This window comes from Phacochoerus africanus, chromosome 2 (assembly GCF_016906955.1).
Source record: "Phacochoerus africanus isolate WHEZ1 chromosome 2, ROS_Pafr_v1, whole genome shotgun sequence".
NCBI classification, from domain to species: Eukaryota; Metazoa; Chordata; class Mammalia; order Artiodactyla; family Suidae; genus Phacochoerus; species Phacochoerus africanus.
The window spans coordinates 259,407,486-259,434,442 of record NC_062545.1 but is presented as its reverse complement, the minus strand read 5'-3'; the positions used below and the strand labels follow the sequence as shown (position 1 = coordinate 259,434,442).

At 44.1% G+C, this 26,957-nt stretch overlaps 1 protein-coding gene across 3 annotated transcripts in view; it reads left to right on the top strand.

Moving 5' to 3' along the window:
- Positions 1-26,957, top strand: part of ASTN2 (astrotactin 2) — a 912,080-nt gene that overhangs the window by 266,766 nt on the left and 618,357 nt on the right. For 2 of the 3 annotated variants that reach the window (XM_047768264.1, XM_047768263.1), the window contains exon 4: positions 4,211-4,363. In XM_047768264.1, coding sequence (XP_047624220.1) covers positions 4,211-4,363 — 153 coding nt within the window. The remainder of the gene's footprint in view (positions 1-4,210; positions 4,364-26,957) is intronic. The other variant, XM_047768262.1, reaches the window with a different exon arrangement.

The following is a 26,957-nucleotide window of genomic DNA, read 5'->3' as shown; positions in this document are numbered from 1 at the left end:
CAAAAATACAGTAACTGAAATTAAAAAAAAAAAAAGAAATATGATGCAGAAACAGGAAAGGAGCAACATACCTGAAAATTCCCTCCTCCCATATCCTACCAAAGCATCCCACTGAGCAAACTCAACTAGTAGCAGAAAACACGGATCTGCTAGGTAGCCCGTGGAGGGTTTGCATGCAGGACATAGAGTGGGACAGAATGACCTTGTGCATTGAGGGTGGACCTGGGGGTGTAAAGAGAGGTCAAACAGTGCAGATTGGGAATGAATTCATGCTCCATAGGCTGCACCATGTCAGAAGTTTATGTTCCTAACCACTACACACCCTTCCTCCTCTACCTTTTCCAAAGAAACCACACATAGAATCTCTATAGGATCATAGGGTCCAATTCTCTCTTGTGAGCCCAAGACCCATGTAACGTACTCTCTACTCAACATCACTCCACGTAGGTGTCTGGGAGGAACCAAGGGTGCTTAACTAAAACTAAACTCACACCCAGCCCTCTTCCAGTGTCCCCCCTTTCGTGGAGAGGTACCATCCTTCTGCCCCTGTGGATGCCAGCAGATCAGGAGTCATCCTCTGTTCCCTCCTCCCATTAGTCCCCCTTCCCATAAATCACCCCTTTCTGGGGGAGTTGTACCTACAAAATAATGCTCAAGTTTGTCCACTGCTCTCTCTCTACTTCTCTACCATTTCTGTGTCTACTATCTCTGCTGATCCATCTCCTTCTCTCCCTCTCTTTCTCTACTACCATATCATCTCACGCATGGACTTCTCTCCTCCACCACCATCTTCCTAGTTGGTCTTCTCACTTCTATGTCCATCCTTCTCCAGTGAATTCTTCTCTCTACCACCAGGGCAATGTTGCCTCAAGGTAGCTCCTATCTCAGGCCTTCAGTATATTCTGTCCTAAATGAGGCCCAGAAGAGTTAGGGTCAAGGTCAGGGGGAAGGCAAAGGTGACGTTTGGTGATAGTATTAGGGTTTCCTGCCTCTCTAGCATTATCTCACACCACCAGCATTTCAGCCCCGGTGCTCATTGCAGCCCCCTCCATATTCCTTCTCCTCCATCGGTCTTTGCTTGGACTCTTTTATTAGACTCTTTTGCTTTCTTCCCCTCCCCTCCTTCCCCACAGCTTCCTTTTCACTGATTAACTCCTATTCTTTCCAGGTCTTACCACACTGCCCACTTCCTTGAAGCCAGTTTCCATGGTTTTCCTAGAGAAGGTCATATTCCACTAATAAAGCCTCTGACATCATCTTTCACTTCTCCTCTATGGTATATATCACTTGTAAATTTTACATTTATCTGTCACTCATTTCATTATCTTAGTCTGCCTCTCTACATGGTGAGCATCATGGCGGGGTGTTTGTTGTTTTTTCACCATTGTCCCCTGTTATGATTGGAAAGTTTGTGTCTCCCCCAGATGTATGCATCGAAGCCTTAACCTTCGCAGTGACTGTGACTTAGGCTATGTGAGCTCCCATAGCAAAATACCGTAGACTGGGGGGCTTAAGTAATGGACATTTATTTTCTCCCAGTTGTGGAAGCTGGATGTATGAGATCTTGGTATCAGTTTAGTTAGGTTCTAGTGAGGGCTCTCTTATTGGCTTACAGATGGCCACCCTCTCTTGCTGTCCTTATATGGGAGAAAGAAAGAGATCTTCCAGTTCTTCTGAGACCACAAGGCTATAAGATGAAGGCCCCAACTTGTTGATCTCATTTTAATTACCTCCTAAAGATTCTGTCTCCAAATATAGCCTGTGATGGACTGAACTATATACCCCCAAATATGCATACTGAAACCCTTACCCCTAATGTGACCAGATTTGGAGACAAGGCTTTTGACAAGTAATTAAAATTAAATGAGAATATAGGTTGGTATCCTATCAGACTTGTGTCTTTCTGAGAAGAGGTAGATCTCTCTGTCTTTCACTTTCCCTCTCTCCCCCTTCCCTCCCTCCCTCCCTCCATCTCTCCCTCTGTCCTTCTCTCTCACCTCATTTCCCCCATGACGATGCATGTGTAGGCACATGGTGAGAAGGCAGGCATCTTTAATACAGAACCCAAGCTGTTTACATTATGTAGTCTATGCCTTTTTTTCATGGCAGACCAAGCTGACTACTGGGCTTTGTGAGAAGCTCCATCTTTGGGGACATGTCTTACCTACCCTGTGTATTCATCTAAAATACTGTTGAATGAGTGCATGAATGAGTAGGGAGATGAATGAATGCATGAATGTTGACAGACATGTGTGGGTCCCTTGGAGGATCCCAGACAGTGTTTTGTTCTGGACTTTTGACTGCCGTATAGCCCATCTCTTGCAATTTTGTGCAAATCACTCTCCTCTCTGGGTTTAAAGCATCAGGATTGGGCAGGAAAATGTTTCTTAGAATTGGACTGTGTAGCCTCTTGCTGGAGGGTTCTGTATCATAGACTTGGAGTAGGGGGGGCCCATGTTTGGAATTTTCTTCTTGGCTCAGCTTTAAGTAGATCTCATTGAGATACCTGTGGAAAGAAAGAGCAAGAGAGGCAGGTACAGAAGTTATACTGCTACTGCAGGGTCATTTATGTTGCCAACTGTCTTTTCTTAAGCAAACCTGAATTCTGCCTGCGTCCCCAAAGATGGGGCTTCCCACATAGCCCAGTACCCAAACCAGTCCTCTGGGTATGAGCTATCCTGCAGACACAGCTGTGTCTAAGCTGATAAACTTTCCTGGGAAAACAGGAGCTCCTGGAAACTGATGTTGGGATGTTCAGAAACCCTCCTTGTACAGTCCGATGGGTGCAAGCCCATCAAAGAAACAGGAATCTTTGGCACATCCCATTCCTTGGCATCGTACAGCAGGGAGCTCAGACTGAAGAACTTTCCTGCCTCTAAAGACATAGATGGAGGAGGGGCTGAGTTTGAAGATTTCAAAGTCAGGACTCTCTTTGGGCATTTCTCAGAACAAAGGCACTGAGACCATTCAGCCAATCTTCTTTTCTTCTTTCTTGTTTCCTCTCCTTGCCTTTCATGTTGCCTCTTTCCTTCCTTCTCAAGCTTTTCTGATTTAGATTTTTTTTTTCACTTTTATCTTCCACCTTTTTTTCTCTGCCCTTCTGACCTTAATGTCTCCATTTTCTGGTACTTTCTACCAGTCTCAGTTTTGAAATTTCTGGGAAGGTGGCTAGCAACAGATCCTTGGAGGGTATGGATACAAATGGGACAATGAAGTAGTAGTTAGAAGGCTTGACTCTTCCCCTTGCTAGCTCAGAGCAAGCTATGTACCATGTTTGCAGGGAAGGGGAGGACCTCAATTTCCCTTGGCAAAATGGGGCTATTGGACCCATTGATCTATGTATCACAGTGCTGAACTTTAGTCTCCTAAGATGTTGTTTGGCTCATGTCCTGCTATATATCTGTTCTGCCACTGTCCTGGTTTAGGTATCATGCCTTTGGCTGGCTGGCTACTGTGAAAGCCTCTCTGCTGGCCTCTCTCCTACCGCTGCTTGTGTTCTCCACACTAGCTAGCAATTATCATCCACGGGACTTAATTGGAACATGACAGTTTCTTGTTTAAAACGTTTCAACCATTGGGATAAAATCTAAACTCCTCCAGGTGGCTTATAAAGCATTCTGAACTATGCAGCCTCATCAGCTGTTCACAGGCTCCCTTTTAGCCGCACTGAACTCTTTTCACTTACTCAAGCGCCATGCTCTTTCTGGCTTCAGATCTTCGCACATGCCTCTCCTTCCACCTAAGATACTCACCTCCAATCTTTTCAGCAGCTCCACCCTGATCTTGTCTTCTTTGCTAATTCTTATTCATGCTTAAGCTCTCAGTATAGGTATTGCCTCCTCCTCCAGGAAGCCTGCCTTGACTCCCAGGATGGATGAGATGACCCTTCTCAGTGCTCTTCTAATACTCTGTACTCTTCTATCACAAAAGTTTTGCACAGGGTTGGAAATGCCTGGATATGCGTCCTACCAAGATATGGATTCCTTGAATCGTGGGTTGTGTATGACTTTCACCATCATATCTCAAGGGCTTGGGGCAGTGCCCTTGAGAACATAGTAGATGTTGAATAAATAAATGTGTAAGCCAGCAGATGCATCTCAACTGGCCCCCATGGCGTCTACATCAACTGTGGGTCTGGGAGGGAGCTCCACATACTCAAGGGCTGAGGGTGGGCCAAGCCCTAACTTGAGCCCTATTGCCCACCCCATAGCAGCAGCTGAGGCAACACAGGAGCCAGTGGAGTCCCTGATGCAGAAGTTCAAGGAGAGTTTCCGCGCCAACACACCCATCGAGATCTGTCAGCTGCAGCCAGCGTCTCGCAGCGCCTCGGCAGGGAGGCGGAAGAGGAGAAACAGGTCCCGAGGTAGGTTCTCCCCAGCCTCTTCTGGCCAGGATATCAGCCGGCTTGCCCAGGTGGAAGGTGCCAGGAAGAGTTGTGCACTCTTGCCCTGTTTCTCTGTGCTTGTAGAACCCAGACCTTTGTCCTCCTGATAAGTCATCTCATCTGAGGCCTTGGGGATAGCCAACCTGTGTCCTTGGGTATAGAGCTAACCTCTCCAAGCTTCAGCTGCCTCATCTGAGAACAGAAATGAGTTGCCCATCTTCTAGAGTGGTTGAGGAGATGAGTAACTCTGGAAAGCAGCCAGCATAGGAGCTGAGCGTGGCAGCTGCTCTTTAAGTTGCAGCTGGTGATGTTTTGGAGAGTACAGGGAAGGCAGGGTGTTCTCCTGGGATCACTGGACAGGGTTTAGACCCCCTCTTTTGTAGCTTGAATAATCTAGTGGTCAAAGTAAGAGTACTTAAATTAGAAAAAAAACTGCATTCAGATTTCGGTTCTGCAGAGTTCCCGTTGTGGCTCAGTGGGTTAATGACCCAGTGTAGTCTCTGTGAGGATGCAGATTTGATCCCTGGCCTGGCTCAGTGGGTTAAGGATCCAGTGGTGCCACAAGCTGCAGCCTAGGTCACAGATGCGGATCAGATCCAGTGATGTTGTGGCTTTGGCATAGGTTGGCAGCCACAGCTCCATATTCAGCCCTTAGACTGGGATCTTCCATATGTTGCAGGTATGGTCATAAAAAGAAAAAAAAATTTTTTTCTTTTTTTTTTGGTTTTGCTGTTACCTAACCATGTCACCTTTGGCAGGTCCTTCCAATTCCCCAAGTTGCTCCTCTCACCCCAGCTTGTCGTACCATATCAGTGCAGTGCCCAGCCAGTATGCAATCCAAAGTAGGTTAGATCTTTCCCTCCTTCTCCTTCCCCCCGCTCCTCTCCTCCACATCATCATCATCATCTCCTCCTTTCTCTGACCTTCTCTGTAACTTTGTGTCTGGGACAAACTCCCTCATCATTTCCCAATTTCCAAATTCTGTCTCTCTGTCCTTTCATCCACTTGGTAGTCTCCAGCTGCTCACTCTTCCTCTTGACTCTTCCCTTGTTGCTATAACTTGGTCTGATTATGTCACTCTGCTTCTTTCATAGCTTCAGTGGTTGCCCAGAATCTTCAGCAGTGCTCATCTTAGTGAAATTGGCATTCAAGGCCACCACAGAGCTGAGATCTCTCTGCTGACTCTTCTAAATCTGTGTGTTCTCACTTCCTTGTCCTTTCCCATGCCATTTTCTCTGCATGAAAACCCCTGCCTAGCCACTATGAATAGTCATTGTCATTTACTGACACTTACTCCAGCAGGCTAAATGCTATACGCATCTTATCTCATTTGGTCCTCAGCCACCCTAAGAAACAGGTACACCCATTTTACAGATGAGGTCATGAGGACCCAGAGAGTTGCCCACAGGGTCAACCCTAGTAAGTATCTGAGCCAGGAAAAACTAAACAGTCTGAGTCCCATACTTTTTTTATTATTATTATTATTATTATTATTATTATTATTATTATTAGCTAAACCATTAGGGTCTATCCTATTAAAGTCCTATGTGTCTTTCCAGGCTAACTTGGGTGGTGCATTTTCATGAAGACGTCACTGATCGTCACGGTCTCAGGTCATCCTTAATTTTCCCCCATGTGTGAACTCTCCCACATCTTTCTTCAAATGTGAAGCAGTGATTTTGTTTTTATGTGATATCATTTGTTTTTGTCTGGCTCTCTCCTTAGGTAGGCAGAGAGTTCTTTGAAGGCAAGAAGTGTCTCATTATTTGAATTGTCTTTGGATTTCTGGGTCTAAATCAGTGTCTGCACACATAGTATTTGCTGAGATAGTATCAAGGTCTTAATCCTGTGAATTCCAATGTCCAGTGAAAAACCATGATCTTAAGCTGAGGTCATCAGTTGAGGCAAAAGTTGACGATGGAGTTCCTTTTTGGAGCTTGTGTGGTAGACTGTAGGTTGAACCACTCTGTAATGATAAAGAAGAGTTGTTTGGAGGTCAGCGGTGTCTGGGTGCTAACCCTGGCCTGTCATTGTCAACTAGCTTAGCTTCGGAAGAATCATTTGATGTCTCTGAGACTCAGTTTCCTCTTCTGTAGAATGGGGATTGCAGTCCCTCCATCAGAGGATTGCTGTAAGGATCTGATGAAATGATGGATATTGGTCACCTTGGAGGGCTTAGCTGATGTATCTTAGGAACTGAATAAATGCTGTCTTACATTTGTCAAGGGTTGGACATCCAGGGTCATTTGCAATTCCTTTCAGCTTTAACCATCCATCTTTATTCCTCCAATATGCACCAAGGATCTCCTTCTTGTGTCCTCTCTGTAAATGTGGCCCCATAAATACATGTGACTCCAAGTCCATAACCTCCTCTCTCGTCCCTGCCAATCTGAATTCCTTTCTTTAGTATCATATCCTAAACATTTTTTATGCCATCGAAGTCTTCCAAAAACAATCTCTTTTATGCACCATAACTGTCTTAATGAGGCCCCGACTGTTAGGCATTTGGGCTGTTTCTAGTTGTTTCACCACTATAAACAATGCCATGTGGAGCTTTTTTTTTTTTTCTTTGCATAAAACTCGGCCTTCACTTGGAATCTGTTTCTCCCTCTCAGAGTAGAATTTCAGAATTTGATTATTAAGGGAAATATACACTTTGACTTAGACTGCAGTTGAATATCAAATTATTTTAATTTACAAGTTAGACGAGGCCAAAGAGGACTAGTGCAGGAAGAAATTCACTTTTTTTTCCTACGATGAAGTTTGAATTTGTCCTCCCTTCCTTTGTCACCATCACAACCCCTACCACCTCTCACCTCCTGCTTGTGACTATACCCTTCTACAGACTGGCGCCAAAGCAAGCGGGAATGATCTTTTTTGGAAATATAAACCAGGTAAGGTCAGCCTTCTGCTTTTTTTTTGTCTTTTTTTGCTATTTCTTGGGCCGCTCCCGCGGCATATGGAGGTTCCCAGGCTAGGGGTCCAATCAGAGCTGTAGCCACCGGTCTACGCCAGAGCCACAGCAACAGGGGATCTGAGCTGCGTCTGCAACCTACACTACAGCTCACGGCAACGCTGGATCATTAAACCCACTGAGCCAGGGCAGGGACCGAACCTGCAACCTCATGGTTCCTAGTCGGATTCGTTAACCACTGCGCCACGACGGGAACTCCCAGCCTTCTACTTAAAGTCATTCAGTGGTTTCCTGCTATCTTCAGAACACAATCCAGACTCCTTACCACAATTTGTAGGCCCAGTTCCATCTGGATTTTCTCCTGTCTTCTTCATCACTTGGCATTTTTTTTTTTGTGCTCCAGACATGACTTCCATCATGTCCTCAAAACACAGCAAATGGGTCCCCATTTTAGAGTCTGAGAAATGGCTGTGCTTCTCCTTGCCATTTCTCTTTTGGCCCCCCTCAGCTGCTCTCCAGGCTGGCCCCTTCCCACTTCAGCTCTTAACTCAAACATCATCTCCTCGGCACCATCATCCATGACTATCCAAAGCTGGGTACTCAACCTTTCCCACCTTTCCATCCCCAACCTGCTGGTATCTGTTACACAACCATTTTTCACTCCTTCCCTAATACTAGGATCTAACATCATTTGTATTTGTTTGCTTATTTATTATCTTTTTCTCTGAAAGATAGGCTTCATATTTGTGAACCAATACATAGGAAGTGCTTAATATTTGTTGAATAAATGAGTGCATTCACCTCAAGGATCAGTGGAAAGTGACTCCATTTTATAACTTTCAAGTTGATGGTATAAAAGGGATCCAGGATAAAGCAAAGCCTCCCAGTACAGTACGGATCTCCAGGGAATACTGTTTCCCCTAGAGATAGACTCACTGATAGATAGCACATTAAACTTGCTCAAGTGGATGCTGTTAAAGCAATTTTCAAAATGGCTTAATAACATTGTGCTCATGGTTTTGCTGCCACTGCTGGATAAGATTTTTGCAAGAGAGTATGGCTGGTACCTGCCAGGCCTGAACTTCCCAACGCACGTGCTTTCCACCACAGGTCCTCAAGATTTTCTTGGACAAAAGAACTCCAGGGCCAATCAAAGTTTTTGAAATTCTGCACACTCCGTCTTTCCCTTGTAAATTCCTAAATGCCTCTTAGTCTATGAGTGCCTCTGGAAAGTCCTGCAATAGTGAAAGCTGGGCAGATTTGTTTAGCTCATCATCTGTAAAACCATCTTGACCACAGACTCTGTTTTCCCCCTTGGAACATGTATTAACATCTTGCAGAACAGAAGCATCCATAGAAACGCAGTTTTGGAAGTACTCTGCTGGCTTGCATTGACCATCAAAAATCCTGGATACGATGGTCGAAAACCTTGATCTTTCTAAGCAGCCATGGGCCTTCTGGCCCAGAGCAGGAGCACCTGGCCTCTCTCTGCTTCATTAGGCTCCATGCCTGGCCCCTGGTGCTCAGAGAGTCCCAGCAGATGGAATGGGCAGCAGAGAACCAGTATCACGGAATTGAACACATGGTTAAAAGCAGCTCCAACGTGATGCCTTAGTTAGGGCTTCCACCTGAGAGGCCTGGCAGATGCCCAAGTGCATCATCCTCGGGAAGATAGAGGAAGGTAGCAGAGGTCCCAATGCTATCCTCTTGTCTGCGACAGGGTTTTATGAGACTGCTGGGTAGTCACTCCCCAGCATCCATAGGCAGTGAAGAGGAGGTGCTGACATTCAAATAAAGTGGAGGAAAATTTCTATGGATGTGAGGAAGGGCTTGCTGTGGTTCATGCTGTCTAGGTAGTGGTTTTTCAAAGCAAGACATTGCATTTGAAATTTAATTCCACCCCTGCTAACCAAATGATCTTAAGTAAATGAAGAAGCTGTTTTTAGCTTCACTTTACTTATCTGTGTGTGAAATAGTGGGAGTAATGCTGAAGTCACCTGTGGACTGGGAGATAATACCTGCAAAATGCTTAGTCCAGTGTCTGACACATGGTGGACCCTCCGTAAAGAGTAGCTAATTTTATTGGTGTCATCAGGGGCCTGCCGTTTTGGCCTCCAGGGGCTCATGGATCCATCCCCTCCTCTCCAGGCTGCTGCCTTGGACTTGGCTGAGGTTTCCTCACCCCTCATCCAGATCCCTGTGATGTCTCTTCATCCACAAATCCATCTTCTACCCTGGCTGGTGGAGTGATCTTTTGAAAACACACTAACTCAGACCATGTCACTCTCCTGCCTTGAACATTTTCTTGATATTCTGTCCCTTGCAATGGGGCCTTCTGAGGCTTTTCCAATAAAATATTCCCAGAATCAGAGAGGAATCAATACACCCTCAGAGGGTCTGCAGCTGTGCTCACCAGATACCCATTATAAGCCCCAAATTCCAGGTTCCGTCTTAAAAAAAATTCTTGCATTCTATTTGATATGTGCATATTTATTTTAGTTTAGATTATATTATTTGTCATTCAATTATTTAATGTTTTCTGAAGTTTTTAGGTAACATAGATTTCCAGGAAGAATCATACGCATACTGGTTATACTATGATAGTAAGATATCATCTTCAGTGGGTTTCCCTCCCAAGGACCAATGAGATAATGCCAGTAAAGCACTGAGCACAAAGCCAGGCCAAAGGCACACATTGAACAGGTGTGATCTATTATTTTATTATTTACTACTCCTGTCACTACCATTTTTTTAATTTCCCCAATACATTATTTTTTTCTGCTGTACCATTTGTTATTACTCTTATATTTGTCAATATCATTTTCATGACCGTGATACTGTCAGTGCCATTATATTTGTCAATATCCCTTTAGGAATGCATTTACCCAGTTTTAGAGGCAAGGATCTGTAGGATGAAGGACACACTCTTTAATGGGATTAAAAGTTGCCATAGCCTGCCAAAGCTCTTTCCTAGCCAGGTCAGCAGCCTACTGCAGGCTCCTCTAAGCCCCAGGCCACCATATTCTGCAGCCTAGAGCACACTGGCCATTTTCCCTTCTCTTACCATGCCTTGGTTTCCAAGTCTGTGTGCTGATCATGCTCTGTCTAAAAGCTCCCCCCCCTTCTCCCCCTCCCTTCTCCAGGCAGCAGATTGTTACTTCTTTTTCAAATTCGGACTTCAAAATACTGTCCCTGTGAAGACCCCACCCGCAGCCCACAATCAGCCCTAAACCAGGCTGAGGGAGCTGCTCCTTCGTCTGGGCACCAGTAACCCCCGTGCTGCTTTCTGTTCCAGTCCTCATTACAGAACACATCTGTTTCCCTCCTCAACTCTGACAGTTCCCATGATGGAAAGGACAGTGATGTATGTCTCTCTCTAGCCCAAATGCCTAACAAAGAACTGGCATAGAACACCAATTGGCTGAATTGGAGACTATGTGGATGGATGGATGGATGGATGGATGGATGGATACATGGATGAACAAAAGGAGATAGTTGAGAGCCTCATGGAATACAAAGGGTTAAGAGGATAGTATTTATTGAGCATTTAGTATGTTCTAAGTTCTGTGCTCATCACATATTATCTCATTTAAAAGCTCCCCAGCTCTCAGAGGGTAGGGACAATAATTATCCCCATTCTACAAAGGGAAATTGAAGGTTAGCTGGATTAAGTGACTTGCCCGAGTGTTGACTATGGCACTGTAAATTCAGAGCCCACATTTTGGTTCCCAGATGACCTGAGTTTTAGTCTTAGCTAGACTGGTTAAGATCATTGAGCTGTGAAATTTTATTGGCTTGGTCTAGGCACTGGAAGCAAGTGGTTGTAGCTTCCCTAACATCGGCAGGTGTTTTTCCATTATCAGTGCTGCTGTAAGGGGTAATCAGGAGCTACGAGGTTCGGAACCCAGGAACCCAGTGCCATGACCTCGGGAGTGGCACACTGAGTGCTTATATAATTGTCCAGTGCTGTGTGCCTTTTTTAAGGCACTCACCCAACTTGCATAGGGTGTGCCACCTGGATCTCTGCCGACCAGCACTTCATCATTTATTGAATGCAGTGGGAGATTAGACATTTGCAACCCAGGAAGCTGGCATAAGCTGACCTGGGATGTTTATAGAACTGGAAGAATGATTAAAGAAAGCTTCACAGAGGAGGTAGCCCGTAAAGAATGCCTTCATGTCAACCAAGGAGAGAGATTGGGAAGGTATTGCTGGTAGAAGAAATATGCAGAGATACCTGTGAGTGATGCAGTGTGGGGCATTATGGGAATATCTGGGGGAAACTGCGAACAAAGCAAATGCTGGTAAAGTGGGCAGATATCACATCCACCATCAGAGCCAGGCTCTGGACATCACTCTGACGATCCCCAGCTGCGTCCCCACACTGGAAGGAGAAGCACATTCTGGCTTCTTTGTCTTCCCTGATAGATAAACTCTAATGTGCTCTTTTGTTGTGGGACACTGTTCTCAGAAGGCAGGCTTGTGTGTGTGTGCGGGAGGGAAGATTTACTGTTTGTTAATAAGTAGCTATGAATTATTTGCATAGATGGATAAAAATATTCAGCATTATTAACGACTTAAATTATATGCCTTATTGGATGTTTCTATGCTTAAATATTGAAAAGGCAGCCAACAGGATCAGTCTTTATTTCTTTGGTTCCCATTTTTGTTCCTCGGCCCCTGTGCCCCCTTTACAGTATCCTCTTCCTCCCAAGGAATTTTGGGTGGAACTTACTGCCGCACCCCTCTTTGCCTAAAGAAGTTTTGAAAGTGCATAATCAAAATGGCATTCACCTTGAAACCATAAGATAGTTACAGGGATAGACAGAAGATCGGATAGAGTCCAACCCTAAATCTTATGATGAAATAACCCCTTGTCTTTACCTCTGTGACATTTCTCATACTTGACCCCCCCGCCAATTGCTACATGCCAAAGACCTTGCTTTTCCAAACAAAACCTCAAAACCACTTTCTTCCTTTTCAAAAGGAAGAAAACTACTTCTTCCTTTTCAAAAATCTTTTCAAAACCACTTTCTTCCTTTTCAAAAATCTTTTCAAAATTTTCCTGCATGAAAGCTGTTCATCCTTCCTCCAAACTCAATAACCTCTTCTCTATCTTCCTTATATTTGACATCTATTACCTCTGATGACAGTCATTTATGGCCCCTTCTCCTCTCCCTTAATTAATCTCCTAAAGCACAGTGACTGTGTCCAGGTCGTGCCTGTGCTTCCATTGACTAGTCATGACAAATACCAGATGATCAATTAATGCTTGATGAATTAATGGACAATTAATCAAATGGGCTGCAGGATCTTGGACAAGAAAGACTTTCCACTTTCCAGGCCTCAGTGTCCCCATCTAAGAAGCTGTGTGGTTCTGTGGAAAAAGGCTCAGTTCTGGAGTCAGACATACGTGGATCCATCCTGCAATTCTGTCTCTGGCTTGCTCAATGTTGGGAAATACTTATTGTGCTAAATCACCGTCACCTAATCTGCAAATCATGCAATCGCCCACCTTATAGGGAGGCTGGGAGGATTAGACTTAATGTAAGTAAAGTGCTCAGCAGGCCACACTGAACACAGTAAGTACCTAATAAATCTTTGTTCTTGTTAATTTAGAAGGAAGGGCGATGGGTTAGATAATTTCCACCAGGTCTTCTCCACTTCAAGTGGTCATTGACCATAAATCTGATCGGGAAGCGCTGTTGTCTAGTGAAAAGTCCAGTAGTTGGAGTCAGAAAACCCTGGTTTGAACGCCAGCTCTTAAGTGCAATGGGTCCTCGGAGACCTACTTCCTCTTCCTGGGATTCCATCCACAGCACCTGGAGATATGACAGTACCTGCCATTCTTGTTCTCTAAGGCTGTTGTGACAGTGTGCTAGAATACTTGCAGAAATGCTTCTTTAAAGCACTCTGTAGCTTAGCAGCATCCTTCGAATTTGAACCTTGGCACCTTCAAAGACAGGGAATAACATGCAGATTTGAACAGGGAGCCTTTCTCCGAGGGCTCAGGCTTTCCTATTCTGGACTGCAGGCCCTTTCCAAGAGGGGCTGCCAGAACCTGGGCCACCGCAACCCACAGTCCCCAGTTGGGTTGGACTGAGGCCCGGGAGAGCTGATTTATATATAGTCAGAGCCCACAGCTGCCTCCATAAATCTTCTCTGATGTGTCTTTCAGAGAAGTTTGCATTCCTAAAAGTATAGGTCTCCTCCAGGCGGTTTTCCTTGTGTGTCTGCAGTATGTTGCTGGACATTCAGTCATTTCTGTCTGGTCTGGCTGGGTGGAGAGGCAGCTGTTGACAGCCTTAATAGAAGGCCTGAACTGAGTCCTGGTGGGGCCTGGAGACAAAACTCTAGGATATTTCTTTCATCAGAATGGTACAACACAGTATCAGAGTTGTTGCATAATAAACACCCTGAAACTGTGTGACCTAAAACAGAAACCACTTATTTGGCTCAATTGAAGTCAAGTGTTTGGCCTGGGATCAGCTGAGCAGTTCTCCTGGCCTGGGTGGGGGCAGCTCGGCTGACCTCAGTCATGGACCTGTGGTCAGCCATTTCTCCAATGCTGGTTCACATGCTTGATGGTTCCTAAAACAGCAAGAGTAGGAGCTGCAAGGCCTTTGGAGGCTGTTGCTCAGAAGCCACACTTCCTCTTTTCTGCTTCATTGACTTGCTCAAAAGCAATCGCAAGGCTGTTGTAAATAGCAAGGGGTAGAGGAACAGAGTTCATCTCTTGAAGAAGGGACAAAATGTTAGGATGACTTTTGCAACCTACAAGTATTGATATTTTATTAAGCTTCTATTTTATGTTAAAGCCTGGGCTGATCCTCACAACCCAGAATAATTATTTCTAATTTGCTAGTGGAAAAAAGTGGGACTCATATATATGAAGAAAACTTTATAATGTGGTACAGTTAGTCATAAGAAGGTCAGATCCCTGATTCTAATCCTTTCATAGATCTCTAAAGACTTTCCTTTTTTTTTTAATTTTTTTTAACCTCTGCTACTTTGCCTCTCTTTAACAGTGCTAAAGACTATGATCTCAAGCTATTGCTAGATACAGCCTGGCTTGTGATGTATGGACGGGCAGGCAGTTTGCATTCTGTCCATCTTTGCAAGGTCCTATGGTCTATTGCAAGATCAGTACCATTCTTCAATAAAGGACCAGATAGAAAATATTTTAGGCCTTTCTGCCCAAGAGGATAACTTCAAGATATTACATAGGTACTAATACAATGAGAAAATTTTTCCACAAATTTTATTGATGACATTTAAAATAATAATAATCAAATACCATTTATGTCATAAAGTTCTCATGAGAAGAATGGAATGAATTTATGGTGCTAAAATGTGAATTTCACATCATTTTCACATCTTTTTTTTTTCTTTTTCTTTTTCCTTTTTTTTAGGGCCGCACTTGCACATGGAAGTTCCCAGGCTAGGGGTCTAATCGGAGCTGTAGCTGCCGGCCTATGCCACAGCTCGGCAATGTGGGATCCAAGCCTTGTCTGCGACCTACACCACAGCTCACAGCAATGCCAGATCTCACCCACTGAGCGAGGCCAGGAATTGAACCCTCATCCTCATGGATACTAGTCGGAGTCGTTTCGGTTGCACCACAATGGGACCTCCCATTTTCACATCTTAATATATTCTTCTTTTGATTTGTTTTTAACACTTAAAGGTGTAAAAGCTACTCTTAATTCCTGGGCCAAACAAAAATAGGCAATGGACCAGATTTGGCCCCCAATTCCTATATAAGGGAGAATCTCAGATTTGGACTCAGAGAACCCTTGACCTAACCCCCTGTGACTATCTAATTGCTGTGTGATTTAAAGAGAATCCTAATGTCCCAGAGCCCCAGGCTCTCAGGCACATAACAGGGGGGAGGAGTAATTCCTTATGTTCTTGTAGTCCCCCAGACATGGAAGTGAATGTCAAGTTCATCTGATCCAACTTGCTTGTTGATGTGGTAAATGATGGAGGAAGAGACCTCATCCATGTCACAGAGAGAAGTTAGCAGGCCTGGGGATGGAATTCCACCAACTTGTCCTTGTTTCATGCTATTTGAAGGTGTAAACTATGTAAGCCGTCTTATATCCGCATTGACACTCGGGGAATTTGGATCAAGCACATAGTTAGAAGCTGACAGCTTGTGCTCTTTTCTAATTCAACTGTAATCAAATGAGTAAATCACTTAGAAGATTACAAAGAAAAGACTTTGTGTTTCCCTGCCTCTGAGAAAGACGAGGTGAAGCCTGTGGGGTGGAGTGCACCAGCCATTAGCAGGAGTTGTCAAGCTGTGCTCCATATAGGCGCTCAGGGGACAAGTGGAAGTGGGGTGGGGGGATATCACTGTGTAGTCAGGGCTCTTTCATCAAGCTCCTATTCTAGATTTATGTATTGGGCTTCAACATGTCTGGGAAAGAGTTCGAATTCCATATGGGTTGGGTAAAATAGAACTTAAAAATACAATCCACACATTTGTCTCAAAAGTAAAGGCAACTCCTCAGGTATAAGGAATGAGGAAGAAATGCAAAAACCTGGGCTTTGAGTATAGAAGCTGATGTGACTCCAGTTAGACAGTGAGATGGGACAGGATAAAGGTAAAAAGAAAGCAGGAGCAAGGGAAAAATGAAAGATAACTTGGTAGAAAAAAGTCCCAGGGTCAGTAATCATAATGAGTATAATTTGCATATTAAAATCCAGAGCTAGATTATACTACATAACATTTACTTATATGCCGTTTACCCAAAACCTTCCTAAAACACAGAGATGCAAAAAGTTTGACTCAAGGAAAAAGAATATATATACTAGGCAAATCCTTCAAATGAAAGCTTGGGGAAAGTATAAATATATGGCCAAATAAACTTTACAACAACAAAAAGAAACAAAAAATCCTTAGGAATAAAGAAGGCCATTAATTAAGCATAAAAGAAAGGGTTCACCATGAGGCAAGTGAAATCTGTACTTAACAAATGCTGTGACCAAAGAACTTCCAAACATCTAAGGAAAAAATGGAGAGAAGTCAAACAAGTTGATGAATACCTAGTTGAAGTGGGAATTTTAAAACAGAAATCTTTCTATTAGATCAAATAAGCAAAATGCTACTAATATGTATAAATTGGACCATACTATGAAATGTTTGATAAAATGGGCATATATAAAATTCTCCCCCTAAGAATTAGCGTTTAAAGATTTTTCTCAAGAAGTGAGAAATTCTCTTAATGGTCTTGACATCTTATGACCTGAATGTTCTGGTTTTGGCTCCATTTCCTAAAATTTTATTTTATTTTCAATGAGAACACGTCGTAACATTTATGGCTCTGTGGATTCATTTTTATGCCTCTGAAAGACATTCCTTTCGGTTGGGTGGAGGTAGGGAATCGTCTCTGTGCACCGATTTTGTTTTGCTTTTGCTTTTGGGGGAGGAAGAGGGAAGAGGGAGGTTGTGGTTGAAGGAGTATATTCCCAGAAAAATAATAACTGTCAAGACAACATAACACTATTTTGTGTCAGTCCGTATTCCTTATATTTTTGCTTTCGGCCAGAGAAATAGTCCATTTTGTCACGATAGTGCCTCGAACCAGAAAGGCTTTCTCTAGATTGCTTACATATGGCCTGGTTGTGCTGGGTTGCCAAGAATTCCAGTAGTGTCCAACCCCCTCCTCTATCTGGGTTAGTCTGGCTACCCTGTCAGAGGAGTTGCCTGGGAAGGGTTGATGTGATCCCCTTCATGGAAAGATGTGGCATTAGTACCAACCTCATAGATTCCAAGATGGAAAAAGGTCTTTAAGAGGTCATTTCACTCTCAGGCAGAGCTAAATGAACATTAACTCTACAGGATTTTGAGAACCTAAGACTAAGTAATTTCACCGATATTTACAGCATCCTACTAGGACCTCTGATACACTCTCTGGCCTCATTCTTTTTAAAAACTATTTTTTTTTCCTGTTTGTTTGCTTTTTTAATTCTTTTTTTTTAAATTTAGATGTAGTTGATGTACACTGTTGTATGTTTCAGGTGTACAACACAGTGATTCATAATTTTTAAAGGTTATATTCCATTTATCCTTATTATTATCTTTTCTTTTTATAGCCACACCTACAGGATATGGAAGTTCCTGGGCTAGGGGCTGAATCAGAGCTGAAACTGCAGGCCTATGTCACAGCCACAACAAGGCTGGATTTGAGCCACATCTGTGACCTACAGCACAGTTTACGGCAATGCTGGATCCGTAACCCACTGAGGAAGGTCAGGGATTGAACCTGCATCCTTATGGACACCACGTCAGATTCTTAACCCACCCACAGAGCCACAATAGGACCTCCCGCTTATACTTATTATTAAATATTGCCTATATTCCCTAAGCTGTACAATGTATCCTTGTATATTATTTATTTATATGTAGTAGTTTGTACCTCTTAATCCCCTACCTTGCCCCTCCCCCCATCCCTTTTCCCACCGGTAACCACGACTTTGTTCAATTTTTTGTTGTTCTTCTCTATATTTGTGCATCTGTTTCTTTTTTGTTATAGATGCTAGTTCATTTTCTTGTTTAGATATCACATATAAGTGATATCATGCAGTGCTTTCCTTTCTCTGTCTGACTTATGTCTAGCCTCATTTTGACGAAGATTGACTTCCTTGGGGTACAGCCAGACCAGTCAGATCATCCTTATGGCATTATTCCTGCCCTGGGATGAGACTCTTCCTAACTGCTCTCTGGAAATGCTGATGATGATCCCATTTCTTGGATTCTAGCCCTTCCTGAAATGATCAGGCCCAGGGCCTTCAACCTCACTGTCATTCATCCTTTCAATGGAGCACCTAGCAAATATGAGATGCCATGGTAGGTCCTGAGACTGCAGTAGAAAACCAGATAGAAGAGCTCCCTTACTCCCGTGGCATTCAAGGTATGTAGGAGGAAACAGGACAGCAATCAGTCAAGCAAGAAAGCAATCAAATATACAACAGTTACAAGTTGTTATAAATTGTTATGAACATATTGGAGGAAGTGACCTTGGTGTTGACCATTATAGTTGTCCACCAAGCTTAAGGTGAAACTAGCCAGGCTTCCTCTTCCTTGCTTTGTCTAGAAACCATCACAGCCCATGCTTTCCCAGCCAAGATGGCAGTAGAGGGGGAATGGATCCTGAGGTTATATTTGTTTTTATTCTCTTTCCTACTTTGGGGCATATATCTGGTAGGAAACAACAGTAATAATTGGCTACCTATTTTGTGCCAGTCAGTGTTCCAGGTGTTTCAAGTGTATCCATGTAACTACCTTCCTTGAACCCTTATTTTGTAAAAGAAATCGATATTCAGAGATATGAAGTAAATTGCCCAACCTCACAGGGTCAAGTTAGTGATGGATCCTGAATGTGAGCTTAGATCTCTCTGCTTCCAACACTGATGTCCTTTCTCCTGCATTGTAGCTGTACCTCTTTTCAGTGCCTGCCCCTAACACTTGCCTTCACATCACCTGCGTGGGGGCTTCTGCACATACGCAGGCCTCAGAGGGTGGACTGAAATTCATCAGAAATAAAATCAGCCTCAAAAACAGACCCTTTTTGAAACGCCTAATCACCCCAGTGGGATTTGCATTCATTTTCTTGCCTAATTATTATTAAGAATATGCCATCTGTGTCCATTAGATTTTATGATTTTGTTATAAACTTTTGCACAGTTCAACTTAGAAAAAAATCTAGCCTTTAATCTCATTTGATGATGGAAAATGTTGGTTTGATGGACAAGGTCTAATTGTCCTCGCCACGTGTTAGAAATCCAAATGTAGCTAAACATTAAGGTTAAATGATATCACAACTTACTCGGTTTGCATTTTACATCCCATTGAAAACACAAACCCCTTGCCTCATTAATCCTTGGCAGTCCAATTCCCCCCACCCCCGAATGAAGTGATCCTTTGGGGACACATTTATATCCTTTTAACAGCCGCCTGACAATTTTGCTGATGGAGTTTGTATCCAACTTTGTTACTGGATAGTGACAACTTGCCCTGATGGATATGTGTACATAATTATTCTCTCACAGTTAGATTTAATTAATGCTTACCCTCATCATGATCTTGCAGCTAGTGAGCTCTCTCTGCAGGATCAGTTAATGGCACAAGGATTTCCTTTTGAGCCAAAAGAGACTCCAAAAGGCTTTGTAAAACTCAGATACTTTTTAAGAGGGAGAAAAAAAAATTGCACCCAAACGTGTTTCATTTATTCCTCCTCTGCATTTATGCCAGGCTGCATAGGGGGATGGGGTAGTTAAACCTAATTTCAGACTAAGTATCACTAATATGAACAGTTCTGACAGATTCACCTAGAAGATATATATTTTTTAATATCTTAGTTTACAATGGAAGTGTCTTGGCTTCATTTTGTTCATGTCTCTGTATAAAATATGTATGTGTGCATTTTTCTAAGCATCTCCCCAAAGGGGACCTAGAGTTCAGTAATAAATAGTTATGGAAGTAAGGAGACATTGAGAAGAAATGATGAGAGAGACAAAAGGAGTTAGAAGAGAAGATTTGGAAAGAGATTATTAGAAAGTTCATAAGGAGAGGACACACGTTCTTCTAAAACCCTATTAGCTGGGGCTACTTTACAAAGAATCCACCCCAGTCCATGCTTGTGCGATATTCGCATGCCATTTGCTGTTTATGACCATCATGGCAATGTCTTGTGTTTTCAGAGAGCTTAACAGTTTGCCACAGACTTTCGCATCCATTATCTTCGGTGATCTCTGCAACACCCCTGTGACGGGAGCAGAGAAGCATTTACAGATAAGGAGACAGAGGCTCAGAGAGGTTGAGTCACTTGCCCACAGTCACACACCTAGAAAGTTAAAGAACCTGGCCCTGAAGCCCCTGCTTTTAAAGCCAGAGCCAACGCAGTCTTCTCTACCACATGCCACCTCTTTTAGCTTGAAAAGGAAATAAGGGAAGACTTGGGTGGCCCAAATAGCAATCCCTCTTTGCCTTCATTTATCTTGCTAAAGCATCAGCAGACTCTGAATGCAAAGATAACATCTGAGTTGAGAGTAATATGATGCTACTTACTTTCATGATTGCATGCAATATTAATGATCATTATTATTGTGCATTATTGTGGGAGATTTCCTCCAGTAACATCCGAGAGGCCTCCAGTAAAATGTGAGGATCACATTATCATTTCGGGATAGAAGCAAACACCCTCTTTTCCCATCACATCAAACACTGCTTAAAGGCCTTTACCTCGAACCCCAAAGAGACCTATAGTGAAATATTCAGAAATGCAGGACTGTAGAATGGGAGAGGGGAACTTACAAATCCTCCTGGAGTATATATGAGAAAACTGAGGCACAGAGAGGAGAGATGACTTCTCCACCATAAGTTGGTGTCATATCTGAACCTCCAGCCCCACATTATTGTCTTCCAGTTCAGATCCTTGCCCACTGCGTGGTAGTTGTAACCTTAAGCTGGAAGAGGCCTGACAAATCTCCTCTTGACAAGTGAGAAACTGAAGTGTGGGCAAGTTGAATAGTTTATGCAAGGTCATGTATTGACCTAGAGACAGAACTAGACCTCAAATCCTGTCCCTTAATTTACATACATTTAATTCCATTACAGAAAATATTGTTTGTGCGGGTGTTATGTGTCAGGCATTATGCTAACCACTGTGGCTGCCTTGGCCTGCAAAGCACAAACAGGCATGTTGTGGACCCAAGAACATGACCTCTGGGGTAAGAACAGGAAACTGATTCCGAGAGGAGTTCAAGTCCTCATTTAAACAAACTGACCATGGTGAAGAGGGCCAAGAGGTAGGGTGGAGGGGGTTGGGGAAAGAGGGAGTTACTGACCCTGTTACAATGTCTCTGCTTTGCTTTCTTCCTAGTGTAATTACCTCTCTGTGTCCCTAAGGTGAATATCTGAATTGAGAAATAAAGGCTAGATGTCAGTGGAATGCATTTTCTTACATTTGGCCAACATTTTACAGTTTACAAAACAGTAGCATTATCTGTTGACATTGTAGCCCTCTTACACCAAGGGCTAACTATATGCCAGGCACTATGCCTGTTTTTTCCGGTATGTCTAATTAAATCTTCCCAATATCTCCATAAGAATGAAGGTGGATATTATCATGGCTCCCCCTGTACCTATAGGAACATTGAGATTCACAAAGGTAAAATCCACTTGCCACAGCTCACATAGCTGGTCAGTGACAGAGTCTGGATTTGAACTCAGATCAATCAAACTAAGAGCCAAAGCCCAGGCTCTTAGCTACACCTCCCAGGGCCTCCATCCTTGAAGCAGGCTGCTAGAGCACAGGTGATGGTGCTCACAGGGTTGGCTTGGGAACAGTGACTCCCAAAGGGTGGTTTCTGAACAGGCAGCCTTACCATTATCAGAGAACTTGATGGAAATGCAAATTCTCAGATTCCCCCCACTCTGAGGTGGAGCCCAGCAATCTGTGTTTTGACAGCTTTCCAGGTGATTCTGATGCATGATTCAGTGAGAGCCACTGCACTAGGAAACTAGTCCCATCCTTGTCTTTGTCATGGAATCTGAGGTGCAGAGGGACTCTGCTAGTCACTGATTCCAGCCCCTTTTGTTGCTTTCTACTATTCATCTGGCCTCTGTTTTGTTTTGTTTTGTTTTTGGGTGCTCTTCTATTTCACATGGGTAGTCCAAGTCAGCTTCAAAGAGATTGAGAGTTGGAAACTTTGCAAGCAGGCTCCAGGTAGCTGGGCCATGTTTAGTGTGGATTGCTGTGGCATGTGTCTGAACTTCGGAAAGTGAAGAGACAAATTCCACCAGTGTCTTGCTTTGTCTTCTTCTCAATAAACCCAGCACCACCACTGCTGACCACAGGCAGGGGTATGGCTCACTGACTTCTCACAAGCTTTTGTTGAAGTTGGTGATGAACAAGCAAGAAGAGGGGATCTTCCTCTCTTTCTCTGCCAAGGCCACTGACCAGCCAATCAAGTCATACATCCACTTATATCTTACCTTGGACCTCGCCTTTTTCCCCACAATGTGGATGGCCAAGTGCACCCTTTGAAGTCTGTCCTTTGTGCAGAAGTGGTCTATTTCTGGCTTGTATCCATAGACGGAGCCAGTACCTCTTGGTGAAATCAGCTTGTCTTTCCACCTGCACACCTCCCCACCTCCCCACCACCCCACCACTTATGTAAGTGTAGGGTGAGTGAAGGGTTCTAGTGGTCAATGACATGGTATCTGGGCCATCCACTTGTATAGTTTACCTGTGCCCTCTGAACTTGCTTGAGCTAGTCCCGGATGTGCCACTTTAATCTTAGGGTATCTCTCCCCCATGACCTGGTGGATCTGATAGAATCCAGCTCATGATAGGCGGTGCTGACTTCCTGGGCTCTTGATGGGACCTGGTATCATTAACTACCCCCCTTCACCTGCTGCAAATGCATAGCTCTGTGCTGTAGATGACACGGCCTTATTCTCTTAAACTTGAGAGTCTACATTATGAGTCTCCTAATTGGCACCTGCCATAAACCCCCCGAAGTGTTTATTACACCAATGAATCTTACACCATAGGGTCCACTGGATCATGTAATGCAAACGGCATGGTTGTTTGTAGCACAGGCTGACCCACTGCAGATCCTTTCTTGCTCTGTGATCTGCTCAAAGCTGGCAGCCTTCCCTGTCACTGGGAAAATGGGTCAGGGCAATATCCCGAAGAGTTTAGCGTGCTGCTTTCAGAACCCAAAGAGACCTACCAAGCATTCTGCTTCCTTCCTGGAGTTGCGACGTGTACGATGTGGGATCTCTCCTATATTTTGGAACAGATATGTGGCCTACTGCAGACCATAGGAACCTAAAGTCTTCACTGATATGGCCAGCCCCTATTTCTTCATGGGATTTATCCCATCCTTTCTGGAGTGCATATGTCTCATCAGGTTTTTGAATGTACATTCCCTTTTTTGTTCTTTTGGTCCAGTTAGCAGGGGATGCACCAACAGAGTGGGCCAGTGTGATGTTTTCAAAAAGTCTAGGTGGTCCATGTGCCTTCAGACTGTAATGACAGAGGCCTAGAACGTTAATACAGCCCTGGGGCAAGACTGGAAATGTGTAATGGTGCCCACCCTGGGAGAATGGGAACTGCTTCTGATCCTTCTTTGAGAGAGATGGGAAAAAAACTTGTTTTCCAGATCGATGGCCACAGACTATATACTTGAGGCTGTGTTAATTGGCTGTAGCATAGATGCCACATCTGGCAGTGGCAGTTAAGCCTACAATTTGTTTGATTTTCTGCTAGCTCACTGCCATCCTCCTGGACCCATCTGAACTTTTAAGGGACAGGGTCCATGAATTCACAGAGATGTGATGGAGCCCAGGAGCACTGCATCCTCAGGGTCTTTAAGAGCACCACTTACTGCCTCTGTTACCTTTGGGATGTGATACTGGTTTCGGTTTCTTCTTTTGGCTGGAGGTGGAGGTGATGCCACTTGCCTTCCCCACTCTGATAGTTTATCATGAAGACCAAGGAAACAATGGGAGGGGGTTCTGCCAACTACTGCATATGTCCATGTCAGTCATCCACTGGGAGACTTGGGAAATGACCATCTCACTGTGAAACAGACCCAGGCGAGGACTCCATTTGTTACCTGGTGGTTCTCTGTCCCACCCCCACTCTAAGTATGCCGTGGGTCTCTGGGTCTCAGTGTCAGCTTATATTCACCTGTCTGAACAACCTGGATGTTCTTACCCTGTAATATAGTTAGCCAAATAAATGGCAGTAAGTCCCTCTGGGCCAGGTTTGGAGAACCATTGCTGTACCCACTTGCCATGCTCTTGCGGCCTTCCTCCTGGGTACCCAAGCCCTCCTTTGGTCAGTGGGTTCAGGTCTGAGAGCTGGTTTTGATCTAGAAACAGGCATATAGTAGAGGCTTAGCAAAGACTCGCCCTCATAACACGATGACTCACTTTGCCGGAAGTGTTCAGAATGTGTGTGGGCAGGTGGTATCCTCAGTCATTCACAAACAGAAAGGATAAAATTTTCCTATGAGCCAGCACCTTCTTCTATTTCAGGGTTTTTCATCTCTCCCCCATACCCAATAGGAGCCAAAATATTTTGTAATCGTTCAGCATTGCACTATTACATAATCTTTGAGTACAAATAATGTCCTTTACTGTGAAGTAACACTTGTGTGGTGTTAAGAAATCACCTTTTCAGGTTCTAGGGCTATTTGCCTGTTCACCTCCACCTGGCAAAATCTACCCACGGACACGATGCTGTAGTCAGGCTCTGTCACCTTCTGGGGAAATTCAGAGTTACAGACGTGTCACAGTGGGTTCCACTCATTTGTATTGCGTCTTATCTCAGAAAAGAGCTGGTGAGGCAGGACTCAGAATCCCTATTTTTCACATTACACAATTTTTTAAAATGTTAAGACGTCAAGGAGTTTAAGTAATTTTCTCAAAAATCACACAGCAAGGAAGAGGCTGAGCTCCCATCACGTGTTCATTCTAGCACTTGGAAGGGAAGGCTGTATCATTAACTGTGGAGTGGAAAATTCTGGAACCCGTGGAGGAGGGAGTACGGGGTGGGGGTGGGGCATTGGCAAGAGCAGGGACCCTGGAGGCCACTCCTCGCTTTCCTTCCTTCTCTGAACGCCAGCCCATCTGGTCCTCAGTAGGGGCCTTCTGGTTTGGACTACGCCACGCCTTGGCGCTCTCATTCCCTCAGCCTGAAGGCGATCCCTGTGAAATCCAGAGGAACTGGGCAAATGACACACCATGCCTAGCAAAATGAAAGGCATTTCTTCCACTTCCTTCATTTTCCCAGGCGGTGCCTCGCATAATCACGTTGGTGTGTTGTTCCTGATACCTGTATATGCTGACTGTGTATGTGTTGATGAGAGTTTTCCGAACCCTCATGGAAACCGTCTTCTGTTTGGAGTGGGCAGGCACAGCTGTGATGTATAATTTTCCCTTCAGCTGTGCAGCTTTGAACGTTTCCACATGTTTCCATGGGTGCTATCTCTTCAGCCATTCCAGAAATCGTTATTGAGTGCCCACTATATGCCAGCATCGGACTAAGGACAGAGTATGGTGATGGAAAGACAAGAGATCCTAATCTCCCGATGGTTCTATTCTGATGGAAGAGAGAGGCGACAAAGAGATGGCATCATTTCAGAAAGTAGTGAAGGTTACGAAGAAAAATAAAGCAGGCTGGAGAGTGTCTGGGAATAGAAGAAAAATATCTCAGGCTTCTTTGAGGAGGTGACGTTTAGGAGAGGCCCGCATGAAGTGGAGAAAGAACTTTTCAGGCAACGAGAGAGCAATGTCATGGCCCTGGGGCAAGAACAAGAGGAAAAAGAGCCAGGGCAAAGGATTCCCCCTGAGAGACAAGGAGGACAGAAAAAGAAAAGAGGTTTGGAGTTCCCATCTTGGCGCAGCAGAAATGAACCCAACTAGGAACCATGAGGTTGTGGGTTCTATCCCTGGCCTCGCTCAGTGGGTTAAGGATCCAGCGTTGTCATGAGTTGTGGTGTAGGTCGCAGAGGTGGCTCCCTTCTGGCATTGCTGTGGCTGTGGTGTAGACCAGCAGCTACAGCTCCGATTAGACCCCTAGCCTGGGAACCTCTATACACTTCAGGTGCGGCCCTAAAAAGCAAAAAAAAAAAAACACCACAGAAAGAAAGAAAGAAAGAAGGTTGGATTTGTTATTTACCAGGCCCCAGTGAGAGCTCCCATGTTTTGGCCTGAGTAAATACATGGCTAGAGATCAGGTTTTTTTCTAGGATGGGGAGCCTGGCAGAGTAACAGGTTTGGGAAAGATCATCAAGAATTCTGACTTGGGGGAGTTCCTGCTGTGGTGCATTGGTTTAAGTGTCCAACGGTAGCAGCTCAGGTCTCTGTAGAGTGTAGGTTTGATCCCTGGCCCCGCCCAGTCAGTTGCAGTGGGTTAAAGGATCCAGTGTTGCTGCAGCTGTAGCGTATGTCACAGCTGGGGCTTGGATTCAATCTCTGGCCTGGAAACTTCCATATGCCTCGGGTGCAGCCATCAAAAAAAAATTTTTTTTTTATTAGGCCATAAGAGAGTTTCTCACTTGAACTAAATAATAGCTTTGCAAAATGTATCGGGAAGGTATCATTATTTTTCTCTTATAAGAAAACAGATAAACTGTTTGACTTGAAGCCACATGGCATCTTTGATAGAACTGGGGTGAGGAATCCTAGGTCTTAGTTAACGAGTTTATGTAACTTGCCAATGAATCCCTTTTTGAACAACAGTGAAATTCCCTGGCACTTCTGCTCTTGTAGGAAATAGAGAAGGGTTGGAAATAATGTGGATTTTTATTTGCCTAACAAGTTTTTTTAAAAGGAGTTTCACCTGCTGTCTTAAGATACAGGAACCTTTGGGCGGGATCTTATACCCAGGGGCATGCAGAGTTCGCCCTGGGATGGCTGTGTCTGCAGAAAGACTCAGTGTGGTGTCTGCTTTTAAAAGATGCTGTTTTCTACTGGGATGGAAGTTTTGGAGATTTGGGGTGAGGTGTGGTAGCAGAGGGAAAGGAAAACGCAGCCTCTCAGGGCATGGTGGAGTATTTCTATTCAAGGTTAAGAGCCTAATCACTCGGCAAACAGGATTAAACTGGAGAATGTCTCTTCAAAGCATCTGCAGC